The sequence below is a fragment of the Helobdella robusta genome (assembly GCF_000326865.2).
Source record: "Helobdella robusta unplaced genomic scaffold HELROscaffold_17, whole genome shotgun sequence".
NCBI lineage: Eukaryota > Metazoa > Annelida > Clitellata > Rhynchobdellida > Glossiphoniidae > Helobdella > Helobdella robusta.
In genome coordinates this window covers 149,996-171,588 of record NW_008703942.1, presented here as the reverse complement: position 1 = coordinate 171,588, position 21,593 = coordinate 149,996, and the positions used below count along the sequence as shown (strand labels likewise).

Here is a 21,593-nt window from a genome sequence, read left to right as displayed (position 1 = left end):
CACACATTTGGTGTGCAGTTGTTAAAAATGAATGCACATAGATCAATCTGGTCCAAATGAATGATAAAGCATCTCTTACTTAAAATAATCATCATGAATATTGTCATGATAGCTCAAGCAGTTCATTAGCGCATAAGTTCAATTATATCTGGTTTGATGTTTTATGAACTACCAGGGGCTGCAGGTGTGGTGTGGTTTGCGTTCTGGCTGTACCTGGCCTACGAATCGCCTCGTAAGCACAAGACCATCAGTCCCGACGAACTGAAACTCATTGAGGCTAGGCAGGGAGAGGCAGCTGTTATTTACGAGGTGCCATCCATCAATTATTACGTCATACCTCATTAATCTCAGTAATTTTTAGATTTCACTAATTAATTGAATGTTGCCATTTGAGAGTATTGTCCTATCAATATTTTTACCTCGTTTCTAACAATAATATTTCCACTTTTTTTGATACCTTTTGTCAACTAAAAGTTATTTTTATGGGATTTTACAATTAATAAATGATTGAACGAATAGATAAATAAATGAATAACTAAGAACTTGTGCATGTGATTCAGGAGAGTCCAGTGCCATGGAAAGCCATCTTCTCCTCCCTGCCAGTGTACTCCTTGATCATCTGCAACTTCGCACGGAGCAGCATCTTCTACATGCTCCTCACCAACCAGCCCACATACTTCCATCTTTTTGAGTTCTCTTTCGTTGAGGTCAGTCAGCTTTTTTTTCTACGTTGCTTGCTTGCTGTGTATGTGTTTTTGTTATGTGTCAGATCGAATTGGGGCAGTGGTGTGATGTTGTGTGTGGACGAGCGTGCAGGTTTACATGATAGCCATCCATCCATCTCAAGAGTTTCATAGTTCATTCATTATTGTTATGCGAAGCACACTAGCAGTAAGGAAGTAGCGGCAAGATTGATTGAGTGGATATTTTTTATTGTTGTTTTTGATGGTGCTGCAATAAAAATTGTGATATAATTAGAGAGATTTATACGGCGCCCTTCAATACTCTTCAAAGGCAAAATGATAGTTCAGTGCTATTATTTTTTGTATATATTGCATATATGTTTAATTTTGCTCTAACTTTAGAATGGATTGTTTTCATCACTACCCCACGCTTTCATGGCTCTCTTCTGCATCATAAGTGGCAGTCTAGCCGACCTCCTACTCAACAGACCCAACGTCACTGCTACCTTTGTCAGGAAGTTATTTACTGGAATAGGTTGGTCGGTCGGTTGATTGACTGATTGATTGATTTAGGTGTTGATCGATTGTTCTGTTGGTTAACTGGTTTGTTGCTTGATTGGTTGGCTGTTTGACTGACCGGCTTATCTGGCTGACTGCTTGGTTAGTTGGCTAGTGATCTGGCTGGCTGGCTGGCTGGCTGGCTGGCTGGTTGACTGGCTGGCTGGTTGGTTGGCTGGTTGGTTGGTTGGCTGGCTGGCTGACTGGTTAATTGGCTGGTTGGTTGGCTGGCCGGCTGGTTAGTTGGTTGGTTGGCTGGTTGTTTGTTGTAAAAGTCCGTGATGATTTCCTGACGTAGATTGTTCAGTGTTGTCAGTCGTTATTGACGTGTATTAATTACTTCCTGGCAGGGTTTGGCGTGGAGGGGTTGTTATTTTATGCACTGGCCATAGTGGATGGCAAGGTGGCAGCCGTCACAGTCCTCACTATTGCTGTCGGCATAAGTGGACTTGCGATATCCGGTAAATGATTTTAAAAATTTAGCTGCTGCTGCTGATTAGTGCTAATGGATTTACTATTGAAAACAATTGATATCTATCGAGTTCGATTTCATTCACGTAATTATAAACGTTATGGGATTAAAGTTAAATTTTCATTTTGCTATCTTCAGTGTTCATAGATGTTCACAAGTTTGTTATTCTAATTTTTATCTGAGTTCTCTTTGTGACCAATTTTTTCAGGTTGGCAGATCAATCACCTGGACATCGCACCTCGATATGCCGGCATCTTGGTGGCCATAACCATGACCTTTGGAACGTTAGCCGGCGTCATCAATCCTCTCATTGTGGCCTACATGACTGAAGATCAATCTCTCGCAAGTTGGCACAACGTATTCTGGATGACGGGATCCATTCTTCTCTTTGCCACCTTATTCTACGTTATTTTTGGCTCCGGTTTGTTGTTTATTCTTTAACAAATATTTACTATTTTTAAAGTACCGACGCTTATTTATTTATTAATTTCATCTATGATTTTGTTTTCCTGTTCCAACTGTCAAGTGAAGAGTTTGCTGTCCACCGTCTGCCAGTGAGCTACTGGCTGGTCATTCTGTCAAAGTTCTAAATTGTATAACTTTATGAAATTATATTTGCAATTGTTTAATCCATTAATATATGAAAGATTTAAATTTTGAGACTTTGATGCTGTTGATCAGGCGAGAGGCAGTCGTGGTCGTCGCCGAGCCCCCCCACGATGAGGGTCATCAACAGCAACGACTTCACAGAGAACAACAACAGACCCTACGGCACGTTTGCCGCCCAGGCGGTCTTTGACGGTGCAATAATATCAGACCCCGCCATGCTCGATAATGTACAGAATGCCAATCTCAACGACGCTAATAACAATGACAACAATAATGATAATAATAATAATAATAACGACGGGGAAGCTGTCAAAGAACTGAAAAGAAGGAGTATTTCAAGAAGTGGGGACGTCTGATTGATGATTGGACGAGCAAATTTTAACGATAGGGCAATGGTCTGAATGATGGCTTTTAAATGGCCTTTATCGATTGTCGTTTAATCCTCAAATTATTTTAGTTGTTTGGTAATTTGCTTCAATAGTATTATAGGCTGGTTTGTTTGTTGGTTATTAGATTTAATTGACGAGAGTTTGTCTTGTTTATGAGCTAACATGCCAAAAGATACAACTCTATGATAAGTAATTATTCTGAATAACTTGGTTCATCGAACTTCTTATATATTAATATCTGCTTATTTGTTTCTTTCATATACGCACATGAATACCCGTAGACTCACTTGTTTAATCGTTCATTAACTTATTTTCATTCATTCATTTATTAATTAATTAATTAATTAATTAATTAATTTGTTAATTTATTTATTTACGTATTTATTTATTCATTATCAGCTTATTACAATCTCTAACCAGGTTGAACTTTTTCATCTGACCATCATTTTATTAAAAAAAACATTTTGTTTTCTGCTAAAATCGAATCTAAAATTGAATCTAATGGTAACATTTTTTATAACTTTTGTTTACGTCATTCCAGATTTGTTTTTCCCCTCTATCTTAAAAATGTCTCATTTCAGTTATTTATTTTACAAAACATCTGCAATGGTTTCATTTTTCAACGCCACATTACATCAAAATTTTCACCACTCATTTCTTCTAACAGATTAAATTTTGATTTGTCCCGTAAACTTGTTTCAGGTAATGAAGCCAACATGTACATCTTTGTTCATAACATAATTCAAAAGTCTTCAACACACATGTGTCTTGTTGTCTTACGTTGTAAACATTCCTCAAAATTTGGCTACCCTTTTTAAAACACACTCTAACCTTATTTACATGCGTCTCACATTTCCTCCACACAGCCTCAACATTTGACTTCAACAGTGCGGTAGTATAGAAGTTCGATTCCATTTTTAATGAAACTTCACCGTACAGCTGTTCACCAACTGTCTCGATCATGCATAGTTGATGGATCTTTCCACCCGATCCGAAGGACATCTCGTTTTACAGTATGAAAAAACATCACCATCTCGCGTCGTCAAATTTCTCCTCTCACCTGAACAGCAATGAATTTCGTTCTTTCCCATTTCTACTGTCTACCACGAACTTTCTACTCTCTGATTGAGCATCTGTTTTCTACGGCGTGACATCCACATTAACGTGACAACCACCTCACTACTCCAACCACATCTCCCAACTTTATTGCTACTCCCTTCTTTCACTCCATTCCATAATTTTTCCTTCATGTGTATTATCATAGATTATATGTGTGTGTGTGTGTTTGTGTGTGTGTGTTTGTGTCTGCTGATTTGCATTTGTTAGTTTATTCTTGATCTCTTCATTTGTTCAGTTTTGGGAGCTAGTCAATAAAAGTGCGTAATAAATAAATTAATAAATTGATAGGTGACATTGACCTTGTCTTTTTTTTATTCAATTGCAGCAGAACATTTATTTTATTTGCTGTTCAATGTTGTTTACTGGCTCTATATGAAATATTTAATTTTTGTTTGACTTCATTTGATTCTTTCAATCGTTTTGTGTATTTTTTGGAAAATTTCCCTTTCTTGTCATACATTAATATATAAGTTTCGGAACAAATTTATAGATTAAATAAGCATTTTTTCATAAACACATTCGTTGAAATTTTTATATAAATTCACGTGTGTGTTTAAAACACGAAGACGCATATGTTACTTGTTTCTTGGTCCAATGTTTTTGCAAGTGTTATGACTAACAACACAGCATGCACTGGTAATTTGTGCTGGTAAATTTTTGCATCATTTGTTGTGTTGTTAGAGGATTTAAATTATTGAAGTATTTTTTTTTTGATTATCCGTAAGCGTATTTTGCTCTAGTAACAACTTTTTAGCGACCTGAATATTTGGATCATTTTGTTGCTGTCGAACTATTTTGCTGGTTCGCATTCTCGTGAATGTACTTAATGCGTATATAATAAAAGCATCGTAATGAAATTGGTGGTCGGCTATATTTCATCTTGGTCACTGTTATCTTGATAGTAGTGCTTCTCAACCTGAATTGCATTTTCATCCAATTTGTTTATGAGGTTCATATATTTTTAATTACCAACTTGCTAGGAAATAATAATTGTGTTTTATTTAATTCATTTAAATTCACTTGAAGTTTTAATGTATATAATCGATATGCGTTTGTCACGAGTATAACTAATTTATTAATCAATTCATTAAATTTACTTTCTTACGTACAAATTCATATTTTTTGCATTATTCATCTGTTCTTACGCATGTCATCATTAACTACGTCTTCGCATTCTATGAATTTAGTTCGCTTCATGGTAAACTTATTGAACGGTTAAACTTCACCAGCGTCATCAAAAAAACCTCATCTCTCTTCTTGGGGGCGAGCTACAAAACCTCAAACGTTCTTTTTTGCTAATATTGTCTTCAGCTTGCATGCATTCAAACAAATACAGTTAGGCTCTTGTACATATGTTTTTTGTTCCATAATTATTTCATTTTTACTTTCAATAGTTATAATATGCGTCTAATAGATGTAACCAATTAATTTACCAATTGAAACACTGCTGATTCGAGTGCAATACGTTAAATTCCTATTAGTATGTGCAGAATTGCAACATTGAATGAATTTTTCAAAACTTTCCCTAGATTCCCCTTATTAACATTATTTGCATGCTGTATCATATTTTGATATATCTGCAGTTTGGGAAAACTTGAGTAAACATGTTTATTTGTTTATTTTGTAAACATTTTTTATTTGAGACCGCTATCAAATGAATTGAGTGGATACGTAATTTAATTATGCATCATCTTTCGTACATCTAACAACGGAGGAAAATAGTACTAGACCATGTTCTTATTGATCGTTAACGAATGCGCAGGTTTGTCGTTTTTGATTGAGGCCAAACTTATCCTTCTAAATATTTTGTGTAGCGCCAAGTTCGTATCTACATTCAGTTTGCACGAAATCATGTCTCACCTCCAAGAACCATGCAGTTCAGTCCAGAGACGACCTGCCTTCGGAGTTCTTCATTTCAACATGCAACTCGGCTCAGTCATTCAAGGTGCCTGCGCATCCTGAAAGTCATGAAGTGTCCTGGAGTTGGGTCACATTTTTTCAATTCCTGAAAAGTCTTATAGTTTGATTTTGGTCATTAAAGTCTTGGAAAATTAATTAAAAAAATCATGTAATATTTTTAAAAAGTTACGGAAAAATTTTACAACGCTTTATGGCCATTTGCTTGTTTAACACGCGTTAATAACAAGTGCACGCGTATATATTTAAATGTGGTTGTTCCGCATAAATGCGCCTTGCTGGTTGTAACGGAAAATATTATTTTAAACATTGAGAGAAAGCGTTAAATTTTTCGAGATTTATAGAATAAGGCTTTTAATTTCAAGGCTTTGTTTGTTAAATGACAATGATTAGTAGAAAGTAGGTGCAATTTTCTGAACGCTGGAATTGATGAGCACAGAGATTGGTTGGCACGTGTGGCCACCACAAACTGGCACAAACAAAACGCGTCAGAAATGTGCATGAGATTTGATATTTTTTATAATACCTTAAGTTGCATTTGACTATCAAGTTAGAGCTATGAACGAATGAAAGGAACAACGGAATAACATCGCATGGCATGCTTCATTGCAACTCAATTTAATGAAATTTTGAGGAAAGTTTTATAAAACATCTTCATTCATCAACTTATGCATAGAAATTGTGTTAGCCGGCAATAACTACTATAAAATGCTGTCATACTATTCTTGCTTCTTGTAAAATTACACCATTCATTCAAGTCAAGAAAAGTCATAAAAGTTTGTCTTCATTGGTCCGGGGAAGATTATGGAAATTTATTTCTTCCTACTGCATACATCCTGAATCATTTTAATTTATTCCGTCTCGACGAGCTTCTTAAACCAGTGTTTACAAAACCTTTTCCTCGTAAATGTCTCCAAATGGGTTACAATCTTTTTTCGTAGATGTTTCCAAGTTCCTTCCAAGAACTGGTTCGAATTATTATTATATAATATTAGTCATTTAATGTGGTGGGGTTGCTACTGGTTCAGTCTGTTGGGAGGATTCTATTTGAAAGAGAATCTTCATAAAACAACGCACGATGCAATGTTACGTTTTGTAAAACAAAACTCGAATTATTATTCGGTGGACTTTTTCATAGTATGAGTGCGTGCAATTTTTTTTAAATGGCTTCTGAAATTATTTAGATAAAATTTTCAGGTTAATGTTATTTTACAAAGGTTTCAAACAAAACATTTTACAAATATATCCAACAATTTCAAAAAAAAAATTTAAATTGCACCTAATGTAAATCACATTCACCTGGGACGGCATCATTTAAAAAAAAAATTTTTAATTTCGTTGTGTGTCGTGAGAGTGGATGTTGATCATCTGCCATCATCTCGCACGGTGAACTGTTTCGCGACTCGTCTGCAAACGTTTCACCTGCGTAATCTGACTGATAAAGTGATCTTTACTTTATTTTTAATTAAAATTAAAATTGTAACTTTTTGATAAGTTTTAGGCAAGTTGTGATATTTCTGGTTGAATATGGTTGTCAAACTCGTGTTATCAAATTTGAAAATTTTTAATGTGAACTGTTAGTTGACATCTGAATTTTGAGATGTGGCAGTTCTTAATTGAGTCAATGTGGTTGTTGTTAGCGCAGTTCACATGCATTTCAGTTAGGCGTTGTCTATTTAGTCATATCCAATTAAGTTAATCGCCATTTAAACAATATATTATAAAATTTGTATATATTCGTACAAATTTGTTTGGTGGTAAAATTAAAATGACATAATATGGTATAGTATTTTATGACATTTGCTTCCTAAATAAATAATTGACAACATTAAGTGTGACCAAATGCGTGCACATGCGAGTAATCGTGTGTGTGCGTCTGTATCTGAGGGGTAGCAGTGTGCTGTGCTGTGCTGTGATGTGGTGGGCATGACAACGAATGTTGCCATCGTCACCATCGTCTCATTTAATTAAACATCTGAAACGAAGTAATTAAAGACAGTTCAAGATGATACTGAGGTGTGTATGTCTGTATGTTTGTCTGCGTCTGTGTGTGTGTGTCTTTGTGTAGTGTATTTGTATGTGTTTATGTTTATTGATGTGTATGTTTTTTTTTGCATTTTTGTCATTTTAAATTTTGTTGCAGGCATGCACATGTTTGATTGTTGGTGTTTGACTTGAGTTCATGAAAGTTGACCAGTCGTTTACATGTTCTCAGGTTTGTGTTATTTTGTGCAAGAAATAAAAAGGTGTGATTTTTTTTCAATTTTTGTCCATCTTTTCCGATCAGTGACACGTCGTTTGTACGCCAGATCATCTTCTCTCCATCTACCGGTCGCCCAACTGCGCGTCATATATCACTGCGTGGAGATATATTCGTGTGTGGAAATATATCGATGCTATTATATAAATGGGAGTGTATGAACGAGATTTCATCATTTCGAACAGATGAAATATAAATGTTTTGTTTCGATACGATATAAACTCTTGTCTTTAGAAGTACATCGCACATTATTGAGTGACTCACACATTTCAAACATTTCCTTCCTTCCAACACTTGAACGACCAACAATTAATTTGGACACGTCACAAACTTCAGTTCAACTGCTAACTTGCTTGCGCGAAACAAACGAACGGCAGAAATGGAGGACTTTCCGTTTCAGATTCCTACAGCCACAGCAACACCAACCCCATCCAACACAGCTCCAATCGTCCCGCTCTACATGACCTCCGAGGAACTCTCTCAGTACGATGGAACGAATGGGAGGCCCATCTACATCTGCCTGCTCGGAAACGTCTATGACGTCACCACGGCTGGCAATTTCTACCAACCCGGTTTGTTTTAATAAGTCATTCATGAGATCATTTTTAAAATGTTGACGTTGATTTCAGTGGGTGGGAGTGAGGCTGTTTTAAACGTTTTAAATAAAGTTAACAGGACACCCTCTGTTGACTTTACTTGTTTGTGTTGGTTGTTGTGGCCATCAATCTTTCAACACGTCCTCTTCTTCCTCATTTCAGTGCGACAAACAAACTCGTTTTGTCGTTCATTGTTCTCTAATTTTAAATAATTGCCTATCAAGCCAACAACGAGACACAATGTAGAGGAAGCTATCATAAATTGAATGCACACGTGTGCACAAGAATTGCTTACATTGCGTATCTTACAAGTGCAGTACGCACGTGTTGCTGTTCTTGTGTTAGAAAACTACAATGTATTTTTATAATTTTTCTCTTTTTATTTTAACATTAGAGAACGTTAATTAACATTTTGATGACTGAACACGAATGAACATTAAAAGGTGTGAACATTGATGAATATTATGATGAGTGAACATGGGTAAACATTTAGTAAGTGAATATTATTAAGAAGCATTAAGATGGGTAAACATTAGTGAACATTAAGTGAGTGAACATTAATTAATATTTTGATGAGTGAACATGAATGAACATTAAGATGAGTGAACATTAATGAAGATTAAAATGCATGAACATTAATGAATATTACAATGAGCAGTAAACATTAGTGAACATTAAGTGAGTAAACATTAAGGAACATTTTAATGAGTGAACATTAGTGAACATAGCTACTGAACACCATGTGACAATATAGGTGGCCCGTACAGCGGCTTCTCTGGAAAAGATGCCACACTTGGACTGGCGACGTTCAACCTCTCGCAGACGAGGAGAAGGAAAAAGAAGGAGGATGAAGACGACGACGCTCAGATTGCTCAGACGGGCGACTACACGCTGCTCTCACAGAAGCACATGGAGAATGCTCAAAAGTGGAAGCGGCTTTTTGATCGTTAGCCGCATTTAAATTTGAATGATGATGATGATGGTGATTGTAATGATGATGATGATGGTGATTGTAATGATGATGAAGACAAGACAATAGTGGTAGAAAAGTATATACTAATAATGTGGGCAGCTGAGTTGACTGGAGATGAGAGTGGTGATGATAATGAAAACTGTGGGATAATTGTATGAATCGTCACAGGAATAATAATAATAACTGTAACGATAATAAAAAAAAAACTGTTGTTGGGTCTAAAATGGTGATGTTTAATCATTATCATTGTTTTGATGGTTTGGTTTGAATATCTTTTTATATTGCTGATGATGAAGAAGCAATTGCATTTGCTATCAAAATAATTTGTAACCGCACAAATAGGCAAAAAATTTTCACAAGCTAAATAGCAAATCAATTTATTGGATCTATTTAACCACTAATTCCGTAACATATTTTCATGTTTCATTGCACTTTTCAGCAATCCTAGCAGTTGTTAGATCAATTAATACAGCATCAACAATCATTTTAAATGATGTGGATTGTTGAAATTTGACAGAAAAATATCCAATGGTCGGTTACCTGATGAAGTCTTCAGCACCATCCAACCCCGCAGTTTCAGCAGCAGAAGTTCATGTTGGTGCTGGGGCCAGACCTCAGACCCAACCACCCCCGCAGAATAAAAACACATCTCAACAAAATCAACAACAACAAAACAAAGATTTCAACAACAAGCCAAAGAAAAGTAGTGATGATGATGATAACTTCCTCAGTGTCGTCCCAAGACCAAAGTCAGACAACTCTGGCGACAGAGGGCTAGAGAAAAGAAATCAGAAATCCACTTTTTGCTGCGTAATTTAAAAAAAAGTTGAAAGATTCGACGCTGTCATCTTTGCAATTGAAAGAAAGTTTAATTTCTGCTGCCATTTGATTTCTTTTTTTGTTTGCCACGCATATTTATTTTAATTTATTAAATTTTTAAATATTAAAATTTTAAATAAGATTATTTCGTAAAATTGTTTAGCCCAGCGCCGTAAAATTATTAGAAAATTACTGTAAATATTTTTATCAGTGAAACAAATTTATAAATAAAGTGATACTAAATTAATAAATTCCAGTATTTAGTATACTGTTACTAAAATTATTTAATTTTGTTGTTCGATAATGAGTTAATGGATTTTATGGAAAGTAACAGGAGATGCAAATGATCACCAAGAAGAGCATTTCATTAGAAAAATTAATTTTTATAAACCTGAACTCACTTTACCCAACCGACTGTTGCAAAAATATAAGGTTATCGTTTGGCCAATACATCTCTTTACAGCTGCCGTATGTTTAAAGTGTGATCGTGTGTATTGTGTATTTGCCGTTAGTCGAAGGTAAGTCGCTGAATTATTCCTCTATTAGACGCCGCCTAATGAAACTCGGCTAGTCGAATTTTCAGCCAAAATGTTTTTGTTAGTTAGTTAAAACTCCTGAAAAATTCGGCAGATAGGTTTAGTTTTTACATACCCATAGTAACAAACTATATTGCAAGTTTACACCTACTCACTGTTGAATCACAATGACCCATGACCCAAACCACGATCCATTAACACTGTCTGTCTGCCACAACTTTATCAAAAAAAACCAAGTCTTTTTGAACTTAATGGATAATTATTTTTTGCATTTTTGGACATTTGTATCGGGTAGTCTATCAACAATCACATGAATTGTGTCCGCCAAAATCAGTCGCTCAGTCAGTCAATCATACTCAATCAGTCGGCTAATCACATCATTTTTTTCAGTTTTGTTTCAAGAACATTTGGCGAAAATTCACGAAATTATGAATAATTGGTTTTGTAGATCTTAATTGAATGTTCAAACTTGTTTTTAAGAACGAGCAAATTAAATTATGACAACATAGTTAAAAATTATATTTGCAAAACTCTTTTAAAACATTGTAAATTTGTAATGAGATGTGACGTGGAAGATAAAATAGATAAATAGATACGGACATAAATCGTTCCATTTATAATGAAAAACAAATTTTAACTCAATGTAAACAAAACTATACACCACTAAAGTTGTTTACAGAACTAATAGAAAGAGAGTTGTTTTTTCAAATTGTTAACGGTTTCAATGAATGAGTATTGCTAATGTGTAGCATTTAAATGATCCTGGCGAATGATTTGACTTGTCTGGTGTTGTCTGCACTAGAAGAACATACTAACTACACGAATGCCTAGCAGACGTTATAAACGTCTCAAATTTAAATAAGTAGCGACAGAGGTCTGCTAGCAAAGTAACAAGGACATGCTACCGCCACATCACACGCGGCTGGCGTCAAAGTTCAATTTTGCGGTCGAAAAAATTTAATTAACATATTTTTTCGCCATTCAATCATAAACACTTGATTTGAAATCATAATTTAAAAAATTTTTCAAGCAGATCTTTGTATATTTGCCACTATTTTCTTGTCTAAGCTCATTAAAAAAATTTCTTTAAAAAACTTTTACCAATATTTTATTTCACATGGTTTTATGAACAGACATTTGATAGATGGATTTTAAATTAGTCTCTTAATTTAAAAAAATAAAGCTATTTGGTTTCGTATTACAAAAATATTCAAACCAATTTATAATCAATTAAAATCATTTAAACTAAACATTGGTCTAAATTGATGTAAAGAATGGAGTGATTTCTAAAATATTTTTAAAATCAACTTGCATGTATGTAATTTGTTGATATATATTCACACAATCGTTTTAAATTAATTAATTTAATTTTAATTTAGTGTAAAAATGATTATATGTAAAATAAATTTAACTATCATCATCCTATTCTCATATGATAATTTCTTCTTGCTGTCCTCCAGTTCTTCTCCTTGTATTTCACTCCTCTCTGCGTTTGTTCCATCTGGCATTATCTCTTCCTGTGTAGCAAGATGCATGCATTTTTAATTGCATGGTTAATTAGCAGCTACCATTTATATTAAGTGACATTTGCATGATTAATCAACTGAAATTCTGAAGAAAAAAAAAATTAAAGTCCAGAAGATATTTGATTGGAAGTTGAATATTGTAACTTTTAACAAGTTTATTAAGCAAACATTGATAACCAGGATTGTTAACAACACTTGAAAAATGTATCGTCAAATACTTTTCAAACGTAGCTAAGTGAATGCGAAACTATTATTACATCCAGGAAGATGCATTCGTTGGTTAGTTCATATATAACATGAAAATGATTGCGTAGCGATAGATTGTTTAGATCATCAAATTTAAAGCAATATTGGTGGTACCTAGTTCGATACTAAGCAAAGACATCAGAAATATTGTCTATACAATATCAGTGATAGCGATATTTCGATATTAACAACCCTGATCGTCACGTACGTCATCACATACGTCATCACGTACGTCATCACGTACGTCATCACGTACGTCACCACATACGTCATCTTTCATTCATACGTATTTAACATTTATCTAATAAAATTCAAAATTTGCACTCACTAATTTTTTTGTTCCTGTTAAGGTTGTTATTGTTGTTGTTGTTGATGATGTTGTTGTTGATGTTGTTGTTGTTGTTATTGCGGTTGCTGTTACTCACACGATATTTTTCAAATGAAAAATTATTTTTGCTGTTGTCGTAATTGTTGTTGTTGTTGGGAAATAAGTTGTTGTTCGCGTTGTTTCTTTGATGGAAGTTTTTGTGTGGATTAGTTCTGTTGTAATAATGATTGCCGTTGTCGTTTTGGTTGTTGTTGTAATTGTTGTTAAAATAGTTGTTGTTGTTATGAGTGCTAATACTGGAAAATGACTGTTTGTTGTTTTTATTTGCCTCATTTCTCATGTTGTTATCAATATTTTGTCCTTGTTTCCTGCCATAACTAGGAAGAAATTTGTTATTAATGTTTTTGTTAATGTTGTAGTTATTGTTGTTGGTGTTGTAGTTATTGTTGTTGGTGTTGTAGTTATTGTTGTTGATGTTGTTGTTGTTGTTGAGATTGTTGTTGCGGTCAATGTTGCACTGAGCACTTCCCTTGCAACTTTTCAGTTGTTTGAGTTGCGTGTGGAAGTTTTGCAGTGTTTCGTGGTTCAGTGAGAATATCGTGTTCTTCAGCTGACTCGTTTGATTTTATGGGTGTTGGTTGGAAAATAAAAAAAAGTAATTTTAATATTTTATGCTGATGTATGTTTAAAAATACAAATAATTTTTAATGTTAATTCAAATGCGGCAACCAGTTTGTAGTATGAAATCTAACCCAACAAACGACCAGTGCAGTGTTATTAGAGAAAAATAAAATAATTAGAATAGAATTAAATAATAGAATAGAAAAATAAATAAATAATTAAAAAAACTGAAACTCTGAAAAGATTCCATCTACAGTACTACATTTTTAGAAACTTAACACCTTCCATGCCGGCCACTATTCCACAATTTTCACACTCCTCACAATCCCACACCTTTCACAATCCCACACCTTTCACAATCCCACACCTCCCGCAATCCCACACTCCACAATCCTACACCTCTCACAATCCTACACCTCCTCACAATCCAACACTCCTCAATCCCACACCTCTCACAATCCCACACTTCCAACAATCCCACACTTCCCACAATCCCACATCTCTCACAATCCCACACCTACCACAATCCCACACTCCTCAATCCCACACCTACCACAATCCCACAATCCCACACCTGAAAAGGATCGAGGTTGAGGTCGTAGTAGCTCCTGAAGCCCGTGATGAACTCGCAATAGAGGATGTTGTGCGTCTTGTTGATGGTCCTCATGCACCAGTACGTGTTGTTGTTCGAGTTACAGCAAGCGCAGAACGGACCATCTAGTGGCGGCAGTCGTTACGAAATGATTATTTGCTCTTGTTTTTTTTACATTCAACAAATTTATTGTGTAGAAATGTTTTTATCAAATCCTTTATTATTTGAATTATTTTAAAAATGAATATTAATAATAAAAATTATTTAATTATTTTTTAAAATAATTTGAGTTTTATTAATTACTTAATAATTTGAAGCTATTTAATTAAATAAACTTTTGAATGGTGAAGACGAAAATACCAGGCAAAGAAAGCCAACCGACCTTTCCATTTGGGCTCAGTCCTCCAGTGCAGCTCATCCATCCTGAAACATTCGACTCCAGCCACGGAGCACATGGGGTCCTTGCGGGCGGGAAAGTTTTGCCAATCGTGACGGTACCACCAATCATACGCGTCTGTTGCTGGGCATCGTTGAAGTGGTAGGGTGGTTGGGTGGTTGTTTTGTTTATGTTGTTGTTGTTGTTGTTGTCGTTGGTGGTGGTGTTTTTGGTTTTTGTCTATTAGGCATATTAAGACATAACAAAAGTTGATGTAAGAAACAGCGTAGAAATATCATGGTGATCATCATTTTTTAAAAGTAACATAACAGTGATGTAACTCAATGCAACTCACTATTTTCATGCATCTGGGTGTGGTGGTTGCTGCAAAAAAAAATTCATTTTTATATTAATGTAATATGATCTACACCATACACACTGGTTTCACTGCAAATATTTTAATGATTGTTTATTATTATTATAAATATTATTATCAATACTACTACTACTGTTGTTGTTGTTGTTGTTATCACTAATGCAAATATGGTGATAAAACTGGACGTTATCAATACAACTATTATTTTAGTTGCCACCAATTTGATTGTAGTGACCACAAATTTGATTGTAGTGGCCACAAATTTGATTGTAGTGGCCACAAATTTGATTGTAGTGGCCACAAATTTGATTGTAGTGGCCACATAATTTATGCTCAAATTTTGTTACATTTATATGAAACATCGAGAATATTAATAACATTATTATACTCACATTCATCATCATCGTTATCATCATCGTCATTATCGTAGCATAAGAAATTTTGTATTTGCGTTTGCAATAGAGGCCAACTTACCTCCCGTAAGTTTCAGCATCGTCGTCATCATCGAATCCTTCATCATCATCATCTTCCTCCTCTTCGTCATCATCATCGTCGTCGTCTTTCGTCCCAATCAAAACCCCCCTCTACGTTCTGAAGTGGTGAGCTGGTCATTCTTTTGGTGGGTTTGTTCCTCCGCAGAACTTTTTTCAAAAACTGATGTTTTAATTCGTTCGTGTGTTTAGTGTTTTTAATAATTATTTTTGACCAGCAATCAAGTCAGACACAACAAATTATACATAACAAACCAGCCAGACACAACATACCAGACACATCAGACCAGACATGAGACATAACAGACCAGTCACAACATTCCAGACACAACAAACCAGACACATCATATCAGTCACAGCATACCAGTCACAACAATACAAACCAGACACAACATACTAGTCACAACAGGCCAGACAAAACAAACCAGTCACAACATACCAGACATAACATGCCTAAATAAATCAGACACTACAACTCAGACTCAACCAACAAGACACAACAAACCAGACAAACCAAACCAGACATGCCGAACAGTTACAACGAATCAAGGCAACAAGTCCGATACTTTCAATCTATTGATTTCTTGTTGGTAAGCTTGAATTAATCTGTCAATGGATTCCCTCTGTTTCGTCCACAGATCGTCCTCGCTGAATACAAGTTCTTTGCATTCTAATTTGCTGTTGTTGTTGCTGCTGATGTTGTTGCTGCTGATGTTGTTGCTGCTGCTGTTGTTGTTGTTGCTCATATTGTTATAGTTGTTGCTACTGATGTTGTTATTGTAGACTATTCTACAAGGCAACTCATGTCCCTGCATTATTTCTGAAAAAGAAATTTGTTTGTGAAAACATTTTAGTCAGTAATATTATTTTACTGAAGTTCATTGTGCATGTCACCATCCGTGTAGATTATTGTAATTGATAATTATTGATCATAGAACCAATTTATAATATTAATTAACAATAGACAAAATCCAAAGCAGGTAATAACTCACCATCTCCATAAGACACCCACTCATCATTATCATCGTCGTCGTCATCATTATCATCATTGGCAGTGGTATCATCATCATCATCGCCATCTATGTTGTAAATATACGCTGCCGAAATGTTAGAAGCGAACGATCGTGAAGATGGCGATGATGATGATGATGATGAAAACGAGTTCAAGGAAGATGATGGTAATGACGGGGAAATTGTTGATGTGGAAGTAGTCCGGTGATCAGCTGATCTTTTCATCTTGCAGTTTTTGAATTGTAACTTTCCTTCAGATGTTCTTTCACATTTCAATTGCTGGTGGGATTAGGGTTGATTGATTGGTCAATTGATTGTGATTGATTGGTCAGTTGAGTGTAATTGATTGGTCAGTTGATTGTGACTGATTGGTTAGTTGAGTGTAATTGATTGATTAGTTGATTGTGATTGATTAGTCAGTAGATTGTGATCGATTGGTCAGTTGATTGTGATTGATTAGTCAGTTGATTGTGATTGATTGGTCAGTCGAGTGTAATTGATTGGTCAGTTGATTGTGATTGATTGGTGATCGATTGATCTGTTGATTGTGATCGATAGGTCAGTCGAGTGTGATCAATTGGTCATTTGATTGTGATTGATTGGTCAGTTGATTGTGATTGATTGGTAAGTTGATTGTGATTGATTGGTCAGTTGATTGTGATTGATTGGTAAGATGATTGTGATTGATTGGTAAGATGATTGTGATTGATTGGTCAGTTGATTGTGATTGATTGGTAAGATGATTGTGATTGATTGGTCAGTTGATTGTGATTGATTGGTTAGTTGATTGTGATTGATTGGTCAGTCGAGTGTAATTGATTGGTCAGTTTATTGTGATCGATAGGTCAGTCGAGTGTGATTGATTTATTTGTTTGCTAACTAACTATCAACTCAATAATTGATTGTTGCAAATTAAAATATTATGATTGATTGACATGTTGATTGATTTATATATCTTATGAATAATCTTCGACGAGCAAAAATATTCCTCAATAATCTCTCTCGTTTAATCCCATTGAAGCAACTTCCATAGGATATAACGTGCATTAGCTTCAAAGAAAGCATCCACTTCTAAATTAATTTTATTTTCAAAATTTATACAAATATTGTAATTCATCGACTCGTGGATATTTTCATCTCCATATTACACACACGTACACACATGTACACACACGTACACACATGTACACACGTACACACGTACACATGCACGTACACTCATTGCACGACGTCATGAAGCAAACAACTCGTCTTCAAATATGAAAACAAAGTAAAACAAACCAAACGACTTAAACAGAAGAAGGAGCATGAACAACATAAACAACATAAACAATGTGAACAGGTGAATGTAAACAAAGTGAAGAAGTAGCATGCCTGCTCCTGTCTGCATGGATTCTGATACTTCGGTTTTTTGCATTCTTTTTCCATATGGCTATCGTTACTAGCAACTATATTGTGTTTATTGTTGTTGTTATTGTGGTTGTTGTTATTTTTGTTGTAGTTGTTGTTAGATATTTTTTTGTTATTGTTGTTTATGTCGTTGTTGTAAATGTTATGAACGTGATGATTATTTACTGCAACGTTTCGTTTGTTGGAGTTTTTATTTTTTTGTTTCTTCAGAATGTTCATGATGTTTCTGACGTCGTTGCTCGTGATGTTGTCCAGGTTGATGTTGTTGTTGTACAGGGCCTCCAACTTCTCGGCCAACAACAATCTCTTGTTGGTCAGTTTCCTGTTTATGACGTGCAATCAAAATTATTTACTAAATACTAAACTCTGTGTTTTGAAATCGTAAATCGTTGACAGTTTGAACGCAGCAAAAATTTTAAATCGTTACTAAGTCGGCAAACTTTTGGCCTATCTTTTTCGGTTATAAAATTTAAAATAATCATAATCATCATCTTTGTTTTTGTTGTTGTTGTTTTATCAGAATCATCATTGCCAATCAAAATTATTCTCATCACCAACTTCGTCATCATCATCATCGTCACTTTTACGCAAGTTAATATTTACAGCCATAAATCATTTAAGAAAGACTATCAAAAGAGCGAAGATAGCAGATAGATCATAAACAACAACGCAATGCGGAGTAACTTGGAAGTAACCTGAAAACAAAACTTAACCAACTGCAACGAAACAAAAAACAGTAGCACGAATCAAATGACAAAACTGCTGAGACTACCCTCTCTCAATGAGGAAAGTATCTCTCCAGGTCTCAGAAACACCATCGCCCATCCTGCTTCCGCTGCTTCCTTCCCTCTTGATGACTGGATAGAAGGAGATCCCGTCCATGTTTGAGGGGGGGTCCAACCCCGCGATGTCCAGCAAAGTAGGGGCGATGTCGATGTTTAGAACTATGTGAGGCAGCCTGCAATCGTTCAGTTGATGAAAACGTCTCATTGACCCAAACCAGATTCGACATCTTCAATCAATCAATCAAATAATGTCATCAGCCAATCGTACAATGTCTTCAAATATGTATGAATGTATTAATCGGATATTTATTGTTCTTGCCTTATAAGTTAGTTAGAAATCAAGCAAATAGCGTGTTTCACGTTTGCTCACATCATTAAACCGGCACTCTGACGTGTTTGATGCTTACTCACATTTTTATTGGCTTCTGCTTTTTGTTTTTTTTTTTTCAACTACAAAAGTTTTTATGGATTTGGTGAGAAAAAGTTATAAAGTCAATATAAAATCATAATTTTGGTTTTTTTTGTAATTGTGTAACGTCTTCGCGCGAACATTTAAAAATATCCTTACGTGGTGTTTTTTGGCACCTTTGGTCCCCTGATTACAAATGGGACTTTAACGTCAAACTCGTACGGCATGGCTTTTCCTTTGGTCATTCCAAACTGCCCCAAGTGGTACCCGTGGTCAGAGGTGAAGATGATGAAGGTTCTGTCTAGCTGGTCCAACCTCACTAACATTTCCATGATCTGTTTGTTCATTAATATTCCTTTATGTTATCAATGTCACCAAAGATTATTTATTTTAAATATTTTTATATTCGTCGTCATCATCACTGACGTTAAATTGCTTCTATCGTAACCATCGTCAACATTATTTTCATTATTATTATTATTATTATTATTATTATTATTTCTCGCGTCGTGTAACCCTGTCAGTCATTTTATGGATTAAAATAAAAGTTGACACGCATAAAACAAGTACTTGTGATTAAATGAAAAACTGAAATACATTTTTGTCATGCTGGTTGTTGTATCTGTTGTTGTATCTAATGTTGTATTTGTTGCTGTATCTATGTTATATCTGTAGTTATACCATCTTTTGTATCTGTTGTTATATGATATATTATGCCTGTTGTTGTATTGGTTGTTTTATCTTTAAAGTATGTTCCAATAGCTGTTGGTTGTGTTGTTTGTGATAACAACAATAACTAAACTTATGTTGAGTTTAGCGCGATGCAAGGTTAGACTAAGAAGAAGTATGCATGCAACATTCATTGAGGTTGATCAAAACTGCTACATGCAGTGCCAGGATTAATATCATTAATGGTTTTTATAATGACGTCAACGCCAAAAGCCATCATAAAAGTGATGATTGTAGGAATGATAGTTGTAGCTAATGAAAATAAAATATGTAATCACTGAAGCTGAAAACGCTGGCCTCCAAACGATGGTCAGCGAATAACTAACACAATATTTAATCATTTACATTACCGATATCACGTTAATCGCTGGTCTATCATTTTTAACGTCACTCTGAATCACGACATGAAATTAATAGATCGTATCTCATAATACTCTCAGTATCAAGATACCATCCACTCTCAGTATCAAGATACCATCCAGTTTGAAATATATTCAATCACATCATCATCATTATCATTTTCATTAAAACATCATCATCAACGTCGTCATTAATGTTCCAGTACTTGAAGTTATAATTATAATTGTTTATTTGGTTGTAATTAATAGTTCACAAATTCATGACCAACAATTATTAAAACAAAAGATTTAACAACAGATACAACAACAGATACAACAACCGATACAACAAAAGACACAACAAAAGATACAGCAACGGATACAACAACAGATACAAATATGCGAGTGCGTAAGTTGTTTTCAAGATTATTACTGCGTTGTGCTATTTTGTTTTTAATTTTGTTGTTTTTATAACTTTGCAAACCTACCATTCAGTTGCTTACATTGTGTAGTGTCTTATCAGTATAAAAATGTGATTTATCATTAATTTTTTGTTTTAGGTATGGGAAGCTTCTGTTTTTTTTTGGTTTCGAGAGGATTTATTAGGTTGTGCTATGACAGCATATAGCCTGACTATAGCATCATCACATTAAATTTAACATCATATCATCAACAACATCATCACATTAAATAGAACATCATATCGTCAACAACATTAACAACATCATCACATTAAATTTAATATCATATCATCAACAACATCATTGCATAAAATTTACCATCATATTGTCAACAACCCCATCACATTATCCCTCATAATATCATCATCATCATCACAACAACATCACATTATTACCTGCAGAGTCCACAACATCAATAATTACATTAATTCCTATCATCATCATCATTAGTATGATCGCATAATCCAGGCTTACATCATTCCAACCAATTGTACCCCGACAATTTTTATAACATTTGCAGAGCTAAATCTTCGTGACGACACATCATCGTCATATCTCCTCACAATCATCACTTCATCATCCTCATCATCATCATCTTCTATAACACAGACACTGAGTCACCATCTACCACCTCATCATTATCACATCACATTATGACATCATCATTACATCATCCTTACATCATCATGACATCATCCTTACATCATCATGACATCATCCTTACATCATCATGACATCATCATGACGTCATCATGACGTCATCATTACATCATCATTACATCATCATTACATCATCATGACATCATCATGACGTCATCATGACATCATCATGACGTCATCATTACATCATCATTACATCAACATGACATCATCATGACGTCATCATTACATCACTATTACATCATCATGACATCATCATGACGTCATCATGACATCATCATGACGTCATCATTACATCATCAT

The 21,593-nt window shown here is 34.8% G+C and overlaps 1 protein-coding gene across 1 annotated transcript in view; it reads right to left on the bottom strand.

Moving 5' to 3' along the window:
- Positions 1-2,045: 2,045 nt before the first annotated feature.
- The window catches only part of HELRODRAFT_156685 (hypothetical protein), a gene marked incomplete at both ends in the record, with an annotated part of 26,323 nt that continues 6,775 nt past the window's right edge, over positions 2,046-21,593 (bottom strand). The window contains 5 exons of the mRNA XM_009015842.1: positions 2,046-2,075; positions 4,804-4,806; positions 14,227-14,369; positions 18,724-18,866; positions 19,262-19,437. Coding sequence (XP_009014090.1) covers positions 2,046-2,075; positions 4,804-4,806; positions 14,227-14,369; positions 18,724-18,866; positions 19,262-19,437 — 495 coding nt within the window. The remainder of the gene's footprint in view (positions 2,076-4,803; positions 4,807-14,226; positions 14,370-18,723; positions 18,867-19,261; positions 19,438-21,593) is intronic.